General features: G+C 41.4%; 1 protein-coding gene across 1 annotated transcript in view; it reads right to left on the bottom strand.

Moving 5' to 3' along the window:
- Nucleotides 1-1,954: 1,954 nt before the first annotated feature.
- arhgap35a (Rho GTPase activating protein 35a) overlaps nt 1,955-17,034 on the bottom strand; it is a 76,020-nt gene continuing 60,940 nt past the window's right edge. Inside the window, exons 4-7 of the mRNA XM_008425740.2 lie at nt 10,939-11,016; nt 8,903-9,031; nt 6,792-6,897; nt 1,955-5,508 (exon numbers count right to left, since the gene is read on the bottom strand). Of these exons, the coding sequence (XP_008423962.1) occupies nt 5,031-5,508; nt 6,792-6,897; nt 8,903-9,031; nt 10,939-11,016 (791 nt within the window). The 3' untranslated portion in view covers nt 1,955-5,030. The remainder of the gene's footprint in view (nt 5,509-6,791; nt 6,898-8,902; nt 9,032-10,938; nt 11,017-17,034) is intronic.

Here is a 17,034-nt window from a genome sequence, read left to right on the forward strand (position 1 = left end):
AGGACCACCGTCCTTACATCACCCTGAAATGGCATGGACTGATCTCCCCCAGAACCCTCCCCACAGGTTTGGGCTGCTGTGACCCCATCTGGTCTCCCAGAGGAGCTTTAGTGTCCCTCATCAGCACATGAACAAAGAACAACGCAACTAGCATCACTTATAAAGTAAAACTTGTTTTTAAATATGTTGTTCATGCCCATTTGATCAAGATCTTCTCAAAGTGCATTATTAGAGGTCAGTTTTTAAACGCAAGAGGCAAAGACGTTTTAAAAATGTTTTCCATTTTAGAGGAAAAATCAGCCATTTATCAAATGTTACAACAAATAACAAAAGGGTATTGTGCGTTTTGTAATTGTTTTAAATGTTTTTTGTTGTTCATGTTTTATGCCTCGGACAGGTAAGCGTGCATGCGTTGCTGTATGGATAGTGGTGAATTTTTGGCCTGTCTGGTGTGCAACCCGCCTCTTCCTCAATGGCCGCTGGAGAGAGACAACAGCTCCCCCATGTGGCTGGATGGATGTTTTTTTATTACTTGCGAATTTACGGTGAAAATAATTTTTTTAAAAATAATAATAGAATAAGCAAAAGCTCTGTATATTCTAGAGAAATGCTGTTTTAGTCACATCTATGTATATCCAGGTTCGCTGTTGAAGCTGGGTGTACAACACATTTCCCATTATGACAACGTGGAAAAACTTTCTGGATGGATTGTTAATCCAGCTTCACTGTTCGTTGTTAGAAACTCATGAATGACTGAATTTATTTGTGAAATGCCTAAAACTGAGAAAAGGTACGTTCTTTTTCGCCATGACTGCTTTGTTTATTGCTCTTTAAACTGATTACAAAAATTTGTGCTTCAGCACAAAATAGAGTGAATATATTTCTAACTACAGCAAAGACAGTAATACGCATTGTTTTTAATTGCTTTTAACATAATCTTTTCGGCATTGTAAACCTGCTGAAAAAACTATTGTGCTGGATGCAAATGTTGATACATTTACAAAACAGAATTTTACTGAAGAACAGTTTTTAAAAAAAAGTACGCGAAACAAAACAAAAAACAAAGCAGGTATTTTTGCACATGGACGGTACAAGATTTGCAAGATTAGCTGTAAGCAGATCTGAGCTTCAGGGGGACTTGGTGAGAAAATCTCCCCATTGGAAGCAGTTCAGTAAAGTCATAACTTGTTTCAGCCAGATATGACTTTTTTTCCCCCTGACAGATGGAAACATGGGGGACTGAGGCTGAAACAAGTGAGATAATAATGGTCTGTGCTAGTTTCTAAATTCCTGTTGACGTTGTTGATGTGATTAATCACCATGTGACTGTGTGATGCTGATTAGCAACGTTGCCTTCCAGTAAGAAACTTCTGGGTTGAAATCCTGAAGCTGCATGTTCTTCCTGTGCATTATGGGTTCTCACTGGGAGCATTAAATAGAGTAAATACATGAAATGAGCAGGTTGAAGAAGTAGTTTTTGCTTCAGTAGTTCTTTAAATCCAGCGGTGGAGATGTTTCAGGCGGCTACAGATTTTCTTTCTGCTCCCCTCCTTTAAATACTCTAGCTGAAAACCCCCCAAAACAATCAGCTTTTCAGTCAATTATTTACATATAAATCTGACGCTGTCCTGTTATTAATCAGAAGTTATACCATGTTTCCCACCACCTTTTGGTTTATATTATCTTACGGTAATATAAACCATAAGAACATTATCTCAACATACACCTTCAATAGTCTGCAGCTCTAAGTCGTCTCCTTTGACGAATAGGTTTGAAAATAGAGTGGCTTAAAAAATTTAAATGGAAAGGTTTTCAACCAAGAGGAACATTTTCATTGATTTTATGTAAAATAATTTGATCAGTTCTAGATTGCTTACATTTTCTCAATAAAGATGTTGCGTTTTTTTTTTTCTTTTTACATGCCAGCTGTTAAAAACAGACGAGAAACAACGAGTTTAACAAGATTTGATTTATTAACTATGATACAGGTCACATAAGGCCTTGCTGTATACACCATTCCCACCGAGACAAATTACCATACTCAGCAAATAAACAGGTTTTTTTTTTTGCATGACGTCATCTTTTCACTTTACAGTACTTCATTTATATATATATTTTTAAATCACTCTCACCATCAACTTCCCTCAGCTCCCATTTATTTCTTTTTTTATTATTATTATTTTATATCATCATCATCGTTGTCATCATCATCATCATCACCACCACCACTTAAACAGTGAGAGTGTTGAAGCCCTCTTCCTTTCTCTTGGGAAGAAATCATGCATTATACTGGGCTGGTCTCTGTTGCTTACAAAGAAATTGCAAAAAAAAAGAAAAAAGAAAAAAAAAAGACAAAAAATAATTTGTGGTTTTTTTTTTATCTTAAAATTAAAACATGAAAAAGAAAGTGTTTCTATGAACCCCCTGACTAAAGGGTAAACTGTTAGATCCCCCGCCCCCATTACCCTAACGAGAACAATTTGAATATAGTGTTGCTTGTTTCTGGATTTAACTTAGACATATGTCACAATTGTTGCAATATAAACAAAATAATAATAATAATGATAATAATAATAATAATAATGCAGCCACAATAAATTTAATCACTGAACCAAAGTTTGCAACTCTTCATTAAATTGTTACTTTGCTTCCTCCCTTCCCATCCCCCTTTTTTTTCCCCTTCCACAGTCTTTGGCTGCCCTCACAGTCAGTTCAGTATTAACAGGTTGATGTACAAAGGGAACAACACCGGCCGGCGTTCTCACACAAGTACCAGTGGTCGCCCCCTCTTCCCCCCACCCCTCCGTCTCCCAGATAAAGATCCCATTCACCCCTTCCCCCCAAGTCCGCTCCCCCCGTTCAGTCTTTTTCTTCTGTGGATCAGTGCGTGTAATCGGGACGAGCCAACAGGGTTGCGCGGCGGTGGGTGCAAAAGGACCAAAAGCAGAACCGCCTTCCTTCCAGTTTACGTTGGGCCGGATCTCGTGTTGAACGCCCGTACACGCGCAAAGTGAACGAATAAGCGAATAAGTCACTGTTCACTGACTGGTTGAGTTAGAAATATGTTGTAGTCGTTTTGTCTGGCTCACGGAACCAAAAAAAAAAAAAAACACACACACACACTCGCAGGGACACCCTAAACCTTCTTCAATCGGATCTCTGCGATTCTCCTCCAGCTGCATCGGCCGGTTTCTACAGTGACGGTGGGCTCGGCCTGAGGAATCCAGCGATGCTCCGCAGATGAATGGACTGTCTGTTCTCTCTCTGCTGTCTGTTTCTGACAGGGGATGCAGAGGCACACAGAGAGGTTGAGCTCCTGGCGTAGTGGTTATAGTTCATTTCTTGCCCACCAAGAGCGCCAGATAAGATATTTAATTCCAGAGAGCCTTAAGCTGTGTCCACTGCTGAGGCCAGGAGAAGTGGCTAACAATTATTTTCAAGCATAAAATACCTTCAAGCTCTGATTTTTAATCTCGCCTTGTGTCTGCTTTTTTTTTTTTTTTGTCGTCTGAAAGAGAACAGGGCTCCTTTGTCAAGGTTTGAGCTCGTAGCAAAGGAGGAAACTGAAATGTGACAGAACTTTTGCGGCTACACATTCGGATTTCATATAATCTCTAATTTATTTGCGTTTGAATTAAAGTCGTCTATGTTTAAGTCTACACTAGAACATTGATTTTCATGTAATTGAAGCTGATTTCACAGGATTTTTGACAACTGCACCAGATGCTACAGAAACCACAGCAAAAGGAAGCTGCTACGCCCATGCTCATGTGGCAGTGATACCCGAGTCCTCCTCTAGATGTCAGTGTTGTGTTCCCAGAGAGAAAAGTGGACAAAACAACAAAAACAGCCACTTCATGGCAGACCCTGGATTGAAACTGTGCCTCAGAAAAGTGCTTTTCTTTTTTTTTTCTTTTCTTTTGACTAAGGTCCTCGCGCTATGAAAAATTGCAGCAACAGAGGCTCGGTTGTAAAAACCACCGCAGCGTGAAAAGAAACATGACAGGTAATGGTCCAACTCTGGAATTATTTCCGCTAAGTGTCGAGCAGAGGGAAATTCAGGTTAAGAAACCGAATAAAAAGGCAAAGCTGCGGGTACTTCAACAGGGATTTGGACCAATCAGAAAATTTCACAAAGAGCTGAACTTTAGATCTTATAAAGAAGTCCAGGAAACAGGGAGGAGCTTTTTTTTCAGAGAATTCAAAGGTCGCTACAGCACCTATAATCCTCACCAGCAGATCCAGTTGGTTGGGACTTTTGTTCTTTCTTTTTTTTTTTTAACTCGGTCTGGCATACTTTTATGATTAAACCCAATTTTACCTCTCTTTCAAGGTGTGTGTAGGTGTGTGTGTGTGTGTGTGTGTGGCTGACAGGAATTTCTCAGCCTCTTTGGTCTGAACATTCGGCCGGGTGAGCTTTAGCACGTGTTTCCTTGTGTGAGTTCTCTGCACAATGGTGGAATAAACCAACACATGTTCAGTCCTCCGGCTTGCGGCAGCCGCAGCCTCTGGGGGTGCTTCGTTACAGAAGGTGGGCTCGTGTGTGTTGCGGCGCGTCTGCTCCCGGATTGAGGATTTAGTGTCATTTGCGTGCATGCGTTTGTGGAGCGAGCCCCGCCAGAGTCCCTTGAACAGCTTTTCCTCGCTCCCTGATAGTGTGTAGACTCGCTAAAAAGGCAGTGAGGGTGGAACTAGTGAAGTGAGAGAGAGAGACTAAGGGGATAAAGTGTCAAAGAGAGAGAAAAGTTCATTCAGTCAGTTCAGAGGCTCTTCATTTGTTTCGTCTTCTGAAACCAGCGGAGGCTAAAAACGCCTCCGACTTCGACCACCCCCCCCCAAACGTGTCTGTTTCTCCCTGTACATACTGCATCTCGCTCATACTCTCCCAACTTCGACTTCCATCTTAGATTACATCTCACAATCCTTCAAACTGTGACCAGTTTTACTCTGAATTCTTCACGCTCTGTCCGTCTTCGTCTGCCATCTCTTTTGATTTACTTCCTGTTTCCCTGTTCCCTCGATGCCTGGGTTCACAGCGTGTGTTGCTCAGCCGGGGGGTGAAGCGGGTGCAGCGAGGGCGGCAGCAGGGCCGGGATCGTGGACTGGGGAGTGGGCGGCGGGGAATGGGAAGGGGACCTGTGTTGATGGTGGTGGTGCTGGTGGAGGGGAGGGCCATAGTGAGGAATGACGGGAGGCGTGGCGGGGAGGACATAGGCAGCGGGGGACGGAGCCGACGAGGAGGAGTAGCCTCCGGCCATGCAGGAGTAGGCCGAGGTCCCGCTGCCCCCGGACAGCGTGGAGGTGGGGGAGCCGGTCAGGCCGTTCGAGAGGGGCTGATTGTAGAAGAAGAACGCGCACTGGTGGATGAAGCTCTCGATGATTGTCTGGTAGGTGCGGGTGGCGGTGAGAGCGTCCATGGTGGTGAAGTCGGGTCTCATCAGCGTGGGCCAGAAGCAGATGGACAGGTTCTCACTCGTCATCAGGTTAGACTTGCTGTTCTGACTCACCCTGGGAAATGGACACACATCATTAAATTCAAATAAAAAAAAAACATTAAAAAATGAAGACGAAATGAAGCGTGACCAAATCGGCCTGAAACGTATGAAGATTTTCTCAAGAATAAAGATGATCTGGAACTGCAGCGTTCAAAATCTAGAAAAATCAAGAGACTATTCTTTGACAATTGAGCTTCATAACAAATAATACTCAATTACATAAAAAAAAAAATCAACGTAATTCAAGATGGTGTAAGCATGTTTACAGCTACAAAATTGAAGCTCGATTAAAAAACAATGCCAATGTCCAGAGCCGGAGTTAAATTAAACAGTATAAGCTAGGAGTCCACGTGCGCAGCTACTGTAACTGACTCCCAACATTAGCATAAAAACACACAAAAGGTAATTAGCACAATAAGCGCATTAATTACAGAATTACTTCTAAATCTGGTGCTTATTGCACATTTTTCTTATTAGAAAAAAAGAGATTTCTTCATTAATATTTATAAATGATTTATTTCACATCAGTTCCCATTGAGATAAACTGACATCAAAATGACAGTAATAATTGAAAAGATTCTTACATTTTTGAGCTATTAATATAATAACAGAAGATGTGGTATTCTTTCAAAACATATCTTATTTCCCCCACATCTATCAGCCCATGTTTATGGTGCAACCTGAGCTGCTTTGAAAAAGGCAAAAGTTGAAAAATATAGATCAGGGGCCCAACTTTGTCACAATATTATGGAAAATAACATCTTATTGGCTATGAGAAGCAACGTTTGTGCAGATAGAGCTGAAGCTGACCTCAATAGAGAGAGCCTTTTGGTGTGGAGAGTGGCTACACCCATAATTACTCAAATTACGCAGCAATAACATCATGATATCAGTGTCATAACTTGCTCGTAAACTGACAACTGTGCAGATTACAATGTTTGTAGGTCAAATAATTCAAACAAAAATGCTGGTTGCTAAAAGCTTCTTGTAGTTTCAGGTCTTCATACATCTGAATATTGCCGAATGAATAAAAACCCTTATGGTAAAGACCGCATCGCTTCTCTGTGAAATTTGCGTTAAATTTTAGGAATACTTGTAAATAAATGAATACGCAGAAACAGTGCTGATGTGCAGAACACACAGCCTAAGTGAAAACAACAAAACAAAAACAACAGCTGTCTAATACAATCAGTGTGGCTGCTCCAGTGACATCACCTGCAGGTCACCTGGCTGGGTGACCAGCTGTGGAGTCAGCACAGCTGCCAGAGGCCATCTCTGCCCCTGCCCATCACTCACTTGTTCAAATGGCCAATGACATATTTGAAGACCTCGTAATTCTCCCGGGGAAAACGTCGCAGGACATCCTTCATCGTCTGGAAGCGCTGCTCTCTGTCGTTGATCTCTGAATAATCGGCGCAGGGAGACAATAGGTTACAGAGGAAGGAGCGCGCGAGCGGCCGAGAGAAAAGATTAGAGGAAGGTGTCCGGGGATTTGGAGAGATGAACAAGGAGGGAAAGACACTCACAAGGAGTAGGCTTCAGCGTTCATATTATCTGCACATTTTATCCTTTAAAAGTTGCAGTATAAAACTTTTGTAAAAAGAAAGATGTGTTTTTTTTAGAGAATTGTTAAAACTGCCATTATTTCATGACAGTATGGGATGAGACGGATAATCTGAAAGAATTGGGCTCCTCTGCCTTCGTCTCAAACAACCAATCAGAGCCAAGAGGAGGGTCTTAGCGTTGTCAATCATACTTGTGTATGCGCCTCTCTGCTACACTATAGCTAGTTCCCAATACAGTCTACCAGGAATGCTCATAATACTTAGCATGGCCACCGACAATGACAGTTTTTGTGGAACGGTAAATTGTTTCTCCGCCACTAGCACATTTAGAAGCGTGTACACGAGCAGGACTGACAGCGCTAAGCCCCTCCTGCTGGCTCTGATTGGCTGTTTCTCACCTGGAGCGATGCATTTCTGTAGATGCAAGTAGGAGTATTGTAAAGAACTCAATCTTTTTCACAGATTATTTGTCTCATATTGTTGTAGTTTTAGCAAAAATGTAACATAGTTTGTAAAAGCTGCATACTTCGGCTTTAAGGTCTGTCAGAGTAAAGGGGGCCGAGAACAGATGATAAGAACATTTCGTCTATCACTGAAAAATATAGATGAAACCGAAGTTTACAGTTACAATGTGAAAAACCCCCCCATAAAAACGTTAATGAAGGAAAAAATTTGTTCCTCAAGGTTCTACGATTGAAAGAGACCTCAAACTACAAATGGAAGAAAAACAAAACAAGAGTCAAGACAAAAGACCACACACACTGCAGAGCAGAAACGGCCTACATCCACCCAGTACAGTCTTCTGCAGATTACAGCAAATCACACACAAGCTCTCTCCCTCTCACACACGCACGCACACACACACACACACACGCAGGGTGTGCTCGGCCTGACGACGAGCGGGAATGAGTCAGAGAAAACGACGTCACCGACTCACACAGTCCCCATCCTGCGTGAGATGGTGAGCGAGCGAGGCAGAGCGAGCAGATGTTCCTCTCAGGCGTCGGCCGGCGTGATTTACAGGCAGAGAATCGGAGTTTGTATTCCCACAATGAGGTCAGCGCAGATCAAAAACAGATTTAAAGCGGGATCAATTTACAGAGCTACGGTCCCCCCTCCTGCTGCAGGTCCATCACCAGAGATTAAAACGCAACTTCCTCCGGCTTATTCAGAGCAATTTCACTGAGACGAGATCCGACAAAACTCTAGTCCTCTCCGCTCGCACGCGCCGGGTCCCGGACGCCTTCGCTCCGGCCCTCTTGTGGCGTCGTTTCAAATAAACTCTGGTCCTGGGCTTGGTGAGACCTTGTTTGTGATGTTTCTGCTGCAGACTGAAGGCTTTGCTTCCTCCTCCTCACCTGCTCTGTGTCGGCAGGAGGTTTATCAGGTCTCTGTCACGGCTGAAGGGTCTCGGTGGGAAACACACGCGCGCCTGTCGAGCTCTGTGACTGACAGCAGCCGTGCGGCCCGCGGGTAAATCTCTCCGGCGCTACGCAAGGCTAAGCTGCGCTTTAAATCTCCACTCTGATAGATTATAGGGACACAAAGCGAAAATGCACCCTCATTCATCTACCACACGACCGTTTTCTAATGACTTCATTCAGATCCCTCCGTCGCCACCGCGCCGTCCCTCTCAAGAGCTTTAAATATTCTCCCCTTCACCTTTCACGAGCGAGTGGTAAATCTAATTCTCCCCATGGATGGATTTGGATTGCAGGGTTTTTTAGGTTGGAGAAATGTTACAATAAAGGGAAGCGGATTTCGGACAAAAGTAAAAGACGAAGTGGCGAATCCGATTCTCCACACGGCCGCCCTCCCCGTCTCCGAGCTTCGGGGACTTACTGAAGGCCTCGACCAGCTCCGTCTGCATGCTGTAGGGCACCAGAGGCTCAGGCAGCTCTGAGAAAAAGGCCTTCATGGCTCCCGCAACCGTGTTGATGCTCAAGTCTTTCTCCAGGTCCAGGTTGTGGTCTGTGGAAGGCAAACGGCATAGAAAGAAAGTTAGAGTTCTGGGCAAAAGTGTAAAAAATCTCTGCGAGGGACTGTCGCAGTACGTTGTGTGTTTTTTTTTTTTTTAAGGATTTATTGGGACGACGTTCAACTAATTCAGACAGAGAATTTCAGAGCTACAAGAAATTGAGACTATGCAGCTGTGTATGCATAGTTTTGAGCCTTTGTGGGTTAGGGAAAGCCAAATTTGAAAATCAAAATTTGAATTTGAAACTTGTGTATTTAAAAATAAATAAATAAATAAAATAAATAATAACAGTTTGTTGTATGACTTAACTCTCTCATGCATAAATTATGATCCTTTGTGTCAGGATTTTTTTCCAATGTTGTTTTTATTTTCTTAAGGCATAAAAAAAGGTAAGGAAAAATATTTTGTAAAATAATTTTTAAAATAATTTTTAGGTGATCAATTGTAATTTTCTCCAAATAGAAAGTTATTTGAAAAATACATCAGTAGTATTGTTCTTTAGTGGTTATTTGATGTCACAATATTTTTTTTACCTGCAAGAGTCGTCTACAGTAGAAGGAGGGACCGGGTCGGTCGGCATGCTTTTCTGTCTGTCGGCCATATTGGATTTAACAAAAATAATTTCTTGCATTTGCAGCTGATGGCCAGTAGATGATGGTGTGTTTTATGATGCATTAGTGTCCACTTCAGTGGTCTGTGTGCATTTATAACATAAAAATCCACAAGAAGCACAAGAAAATGCCTTTTAGACAGCTGTCCACTGTAGTGACCACTATACATGAAAGGGCTAAATCACTATAGCATCAGCGTGGAAAGGCTCACGGTTTGCTACAAGTCAACTACAACTGTTACCAAATTTCTGTAATGAGCAAAGCACTTACATCCAGGTGTAGTTGACTTGAACTTAAATTATTTCTAAGATAAACCTAATTTTAAGAAAAAAAAATTTTTATTAAAAGAAGGGATTTTAATTTAAATACATTTTTGGGAATATTAAAGCAAAGAGAAAAGTAACAGAGCAAAACCAGAGGAGTAGGAGTAGTTCAATGATCCGTTTTTAAACAACGCAAGTCCAGCATGCATTTAAAGAAGAGCTACATTTTCAAACTTAGTGTCTTCTGCAACTACTTCCACCTGCGAAAAGTTTGAAACACCTTCGGGGAGCCAATGAAGGGCTGTCTTCAGTGCAGCTCTGCACCACCTGCGCTGAAGGTTTCACCTTTAATTGACTCGCTCCATTGGGCGAAAGACTACGAATGATTCAGTGGAGGTTTTCAACTCTGGTTACCTGAGTTGAATTTAACCCCAGCCAAGCCTGGACACACACACACGCGCACGCACGCACACACCTACACACACACACATACAGATACAGACGCATAGGCCATCTTGGTCTGCTATCCATCACGACAGCAACATGCTTCATTAACCAAACCAATCTGGAGGCAATTAAATGCCCTCAGCAGACAGACGCGCATTCAGAGCGCTTGTACACGTGCGATGATGCACACCGGAGCAGGTAGACGATTAATGAGGGGCAGCTCTGCAGTCTGAGAGGAACTGAAGGCCAATTAATACACCCTGCTCAGTGAAGGGAGAAGCAGGGCTCTTTCAGAGCAGGGCTGTCCAAAGTCGGTCCTCGCGTCCCGGTTTTCCCGCATGTTTTAGTTCTCTCCCCAGTTCAACACACCTGGATCAAATGATGACTGGCTAGCAGGCCTCTGCAGAACATCGACATGCCGAGGAGGTAGAAACTACCACCAGGGAGGGAACTAAAACATGCGGGACACCGGGCAGACTTTGCTGAACCCCTGTTTCAGAGGCCGGCACACATGCATCTTTGTCGCATTTTGTTTGCACTTTAAAGCGTGGCGGCGGGCTCCGAGAGGAAAGTGCCCACCTTGCTCGAACTGCCGCTGCATGCCCTCGATCTCCGCCTTGTTGCCGCTGACCCTGTAGATTCCCTCTGTGCTCAGACCTGGAGGCGACAGACAGAGGGAGAATCGCTTTCAGCTCAGGATTCATTTGCAAAAAATATTTTATGGCAGGTTGCCTCCAAAGGCTGGTGTGCAGCACACAGGTAGAGATTCTTTATTCCAATCACACTCCTAAAGCAATTTATTTTGACAAACCGCTGCAGGAAAGTTAAGGAATTGTTGGTGCAGGTAGATAAGTCACGATAAATTCTGATGGAAAAATTAAATATTATTGTTGATTTGAGACTACTTTCAAGAAACACATTGGTAATGGCATGATAATGCAAGTTCACACTCTCAAAGACTAATAAACTTCAATTTTGTACACAACACAGTGCTGGAAAACATTTAAAATATCCAAAATAAAACACCCCAACGGGAATAAAATAATAAATAAACAGAAAATAAATACTGCACACAACTGAAATCGTACATAAAATGAGTTATGAAATCTAAACAAAATTGCCCTTTAAAAAATATGAATCGTCTGAACGGAAATAATTTTCATTTATTGCGCAATTAATTGATTATTGCGACAGGCTCGGCTTGCGGCACGAAAAATCTAGACTGCTTTGGCACTACAGCAACATAAAACGACTGAAGAACAGACTTGAATCCTGGATTACAAAATGAGAAAAAAAATGGTTTTGTGACACTTCCATGTACTTCAAGAGTTTAAAACCCCCAAAATATCTGCATCTGTTCAGAGAGGTGATGGGACAAAACTGGCTGGAAATCTGCAGCAACAGTTACTGAACACAACAGGAGGAGAAATGATTAGTGAAAGAAGCAACTAAACTCAACTTTTCATATATATATAATAAATCATTCATTACTGAAGCCCAAAAAGATACACTTTTTTTTTTTCACATGAATTGCCTTTAGTTTTTTTAGTGCCATCCTTGCAGCACCCCGTGTTCCCTAGCAATGAAGGACTAAGATTAGACTTTCTTTAAAACAAATTACCTGAGGTGGAAACAGATCAAAAATGATGTGCTGGTAAAATAAAAAGTAAAGTCACGAGTGTGGGATAAAAGTACCTGATCTAAAACACATTTTTAGCACTTTGAATGAAAGTTAACTTTTCCAACAGTGGTGGTGTGTGGGATGGTTTCAACAGCGCAGTGCAGACAATAAATTAGATATTAACCATAAACTGATGTTAAAGTAAGTAAAATACCACAAGTTCATAATTACAAACACAAGAGGAGTGAGAACTGAGAAAGCAATTAATTTAAACTAAATCTCAAAGTTGCTCTTTACAGCGACAAACAGCTTTTGCTTTCATAGACTCAAGAAATTAGCAATGTGCTCTTTAAACAAAAAAGGTTTAAGAGTTGTCTACAAACTTATGTAAAAAGAAAAATACAGATAAGATGTCTTGATATAGGTTTACATGTTTGCCTATTGCAGTAGGTTATCAAGTAAAGTTGATTTAAATAATATATGTCAAGGATTAAAAGACTAAAATCTTTACAGGAGGCAAACTGGGAGTTAGTGCATCAAGAGGCAGTAAAGAGGCGAAAAGGACAAATAACCATGCAGACACACTGAGATTGTCCCCTTGAGTTATTCACATTTTGTTAACTAGATTACAAAGGCAACTTCAATCGTCTCAAAAATGCCTCCAGTTAATTTGCATATAAAATCTACTCTAAAAAGCACAAAAGAATATGCATTTTTGCTCCATTACAGAAATGTCAGTAAATGTTATAATCCGTCTCAGCAAACTAACCTTGTAAGGTGATTTAAATGATCGTACTATTCCTTTATGTCATAAACTTTGTAGAGAATACAATGTTGTAAATGTGAGTTAAATTATTAGTTTTATTAACATTTGTTTTTTCCTTGGGCAGCTTTCTGGAACACCGAGGTCGTTGTAATCGTTTAGAATTTGTTGTCACACGTTATTTACATCCAGACCAGCCGGCAGCCCGACAGACCTCAGCTACACGCAAAAATCAAGAATCCAACGTGAATCCCAGATAAAACAGATCAGATTTAAACTGTTTTGCACCCGTGATCTTAATTTTCACTCGCCAGACTAAGAAGCCACGGGTCACTAAAAAAATGTTGCATAATTGATGATTATTTTCTCCCCAAATCGATAAAAACACAAGGAACCGAGTCAAAGCAGGACAGAAAGCAGAGACACGCTGATGCCTCATCGCATTTTATCTCGTCAATATTTTCCACCAAATTGCCAAAAAAAAAAAAAAAGAAGATGTGGTTTCAATTGTTGGTTTTGAATTACACTCCCTCACTCACACTTTGGGGGAGACAAGGGGAGACGAGGGGCATCCCAAAGGGAGCGAGGCGAACAGGGCCGAGTCAGAAAGAGAAGATGAAATAATGGAAGAGCCAGGGAGGAAATGAGAAGGGCTCTCAGTCATCGATCTGTGCCTTCTGCCAATCAATTCCCCCACAAAAGCTCTGCAAGCCAGACGTGGGGTAAACAGGCATGGGAGGACAGATAGTGGGAAGGAGTCGTGTCGCAGCGGGAGATGGGATCAAAGCGGGAATGACGAGGAAGCGGAAGATTGCAGCAGTGGAAACAGTTAAGAGAATGAAATATGGGTCAGGAGTTGTGGTCTTTGTCATAGTTTTAAACTTTTGACTGTCTGTACAGATTCAAAGTTCATTCCCACCGACTTAACGTGGAGTAAACACAACAAAAGCCCGACAACACTTCGCACTGCGGTGACTTTCAGGGCGTCTGCCAGCACTCAAGTGAACAGAGAGACGCCCAAGGAACTGCAGGCTTTGACAAACGGCAACAAAAACTATTCGGGGTTAGCGGCTGCGTTTCCGCAGCGTGCCGCAGCCTGACACGACACCAGCTGGTCCCACATCGGCCCCGGCCCCGTTTCCACGGGGAGGAGCGTCGGGAGGAGGGGTTCGGCAGCCCCGGAGGTCGATTTCATAGTTCGCCATGGAGACAGGCGGTCGCTGGGTGCTGCCCTTTTCGTCGCTATGGTGGTCCCCACCACCGGCAGATATGCCTGTGCCCGCTGCAGCACACTCATCACCTGGGGCGCCCGAGATGAGCAGAGCACCCGGAGACTAACCGCGCCACGGGAAAAGCTTGAGCTGAGAGGAGATAACAGCAGTCACAATGGATTGATTTTATATGACTGCTTTTCTGCAAACTCAAAATGCCTTGGAAAAAAAAAAACAAAAAACAAAATACCACATCCACTCCAATTATTCTCAAGGACAAAAGGAAAGTAGCCACGAGGAACCAAAAAAAAGAAAAAAAAGAAAGGGGGAGACAGATGAGACAAGGAAAAAAAAGGATAAAAAATATTTCAAAGCATTACTATTAAAACCAACCAAACCCTAAATTATGGACGTGAACATCAATTAGAGACCTCCAAATTATTTGGAAATACGGCTGCAACTAACAATTACTTCAGTAATTCTGGCGACTAATCCGACAAAAAAGACTGGCACATTCTGCAGACTTTTCATGTAAACACTTGAGTGTTTAAATATAACATTAGAAGTACATTAAAGATGAAAGTAAACAAATAACTGAATTCCTTTCATAACTAAGAGAATAAGCATTTTGTAGCCTAAAAAGTGATAATGTGAAAAACATTTTTGAGTTAATCATTACTAAATAAGTTGAGTTATTTCAATAATCGACACATTACGATTAATCTCTTTAATCATTTCAACTCAAGTTAGAGCATAATCCAACAATTGATTAACTTTAAACAAAATAAAAAAACATCTCTTATGTAATATAAATTCATTGCATTCAGAGAGATATTTTTCAAGTGTTTATTTCTGGTAATGTGTTTAATGCAAAAAAATTTCTACTTTGGCTGTAATAAAGGCCCACACAATCCAAAATTCAACTTAATTTTTTACTTTAATTTATTTCAAACATACAAACCACATAGATAAAGTATTTGGGGTGGGGGATGGATGTACAAATAGTGTTTTATTATTAACCTTTATTTCACCAGGAAAATCCCAATGAGATTAAGAATCTCTTTTATATGGAAGACTGGCAAAAAAAAGAAGAAAAGAAAAAGAATAAATTAACCAAAGCAATAAAGCCACATATGCAACAATACAACCTGATCTTTGTGGATTTATTTTCAATATCAGAAAGGAGTGGGAAGCAATGTGTATCTGTTTAATCACATCCCTTCTTCAAAAGTCAACATTTACGTCAGTTGAATAACATTAAGTGTAAAATTTGATCAGGGAAGGTAAGCTACAAAAGGTCACTGCTAAAATAAGCCAGTTCCTTACAGAATGCATGAATATTAATGGAAAGCTGAGTGGAAGAAAAAAATCTTCCAAGGGATAACTGCAGCCTTCATCCGATTATAAAACCAAAGTCAGGAGAGTTTCACATGAGCTAAGGACAAAAAGGGACCGGACTGTCAGCCCGTAGTCCAAAGTCCTGTTTTCAGGTTAAAGCATATTGTAATTTTGATAAGAAAATCAACGTCCCAGGTGGATAAGTAGAGAATAGACAGAGGTCCTGTAGGAACTGAAGGTGACGGTTCACTGTCCAAAGTCAGAGATGTTCCCAGAAGTTTTGAAGCACCTCATGTTTTCATTTTCTCGCCACTTGGCTCCTGCTCTCACTGGCAAATGCAGATTTTGGATTAATTCTTTGCGGCATAGTTTCCTCATGACGTTGGTAACATTTCTGAGAGACTCTGATCTATTACGACAGGCGCCTTGCTCGATATCCTGCGACTTTACTATTCCTGTGTGAAATCTAAAACTTCCCAAACAATTCCTGGAACTCAATTAGCCACTTGTATCAGGAATTCTGGCTTTCTGTGCCAGTAAAAAAACAAACAAACAATAAATTAGTGTTGAACGTAGCTAAAAATATTTGAAGACGGCAGAAGGATGTTCTGATAAAGCCATCAAGAAACCACGACTCAGCCAAACAGCACATGTAGTCAGAAACATGTTGCTGATATGGAAATAATGAGGTTTTTTTTTTCTCCCCCACACGTTTCTATAAAAGGCATGTTTATGGTGTTAAAATGAATCCAATTACAAAACGGAGAAACTCAGATGACTTCAGCAAAACACAGAGATGTGAAAACAATGCATGTCATGTACTTCACAGACGAATAAAAGTTAAGATATTTTCAAAGTTTCTTAAAAATAATTTTGCACTTACTAAAAAAAATAAAATGCATCCAATTAACTCAGATATTGAGCACTCCCCTAAAATAAGCTCACAAACCAATTAGATCATCATGTGGGTTTCATCATGTTGTTTAAATGCATAATAATCACAGCTTATTTAACAAATTTGAAGAAAGTGTAAAAAAAACCCAACTAATTATTCTGGCATTTATTAAATAAATGCCAGCTTATCTAAAGTAGGAAGTGTTAGTCTTACAATGTCAGGCAGTAAAGTAAAAAGGTTTTGATAGTACACTCATTTTTACTCAATTACATCTGACCTTAACGACGCCTGATCCGAATGATTTAACTGTCAACCTCAACGGTCAGTAAGAACCGGTGCAGCTCCTTCCCTCCTTCTAGATAAATAAACCTGAACGAGCTAAACAAACTCGGAAACAGCTCAGCACAAACATCCGCCCCGTTCCTGATCTTGTTAAACGGACAGAGGGAGCTGTGGGGCAGAACGTTACCTGGAAGGTCCCCGAGAGAGAAACACACACACATACACACACATCCTGACACATGCAAACTCAGCATGTTGGTGAAAGAAAGGAGAAGAAGCACCGAAGAGGAAGTAAGCAGATAAAGAGAATAGCTGGAGTCGGAGGGTGAACAAAGGAGCAGAGGAAGAAATAAAAAGAGCATTTTGAGAAGGAATGAAAGAAACCAAATATGACAGGTGTAAGTATTCAGTAAGGAGAGGAAGAAGAAAAAAAATAGACACACCTGGGAGCTGAAAGAGGAGAGGATTAGGAGGAATACTAAAGGTAAAAAGGCGAAGATAAAAGGCAGCGAATACCTGAGAGTGAGCTGCAGACGTGGCTCCGTGAGCGTACAGCGGAGCATGT

Source organism: Poecilia reticulata, linkage group LG13 (assembly GCF_000633615.1).
Source record: "Poecilia reticulata strain Guanapo linkage group LG13, Guppy_female_1.0+MT, whole genome shotgun sequence".
Taxonomy (NCBI): domain Eukaryota; kingdom Metazoa; phylum Chordata; class Actinopteri; order Cyprinodontiformes; family Poeciliidae; genus Poecilia; species Poecilia reticulata.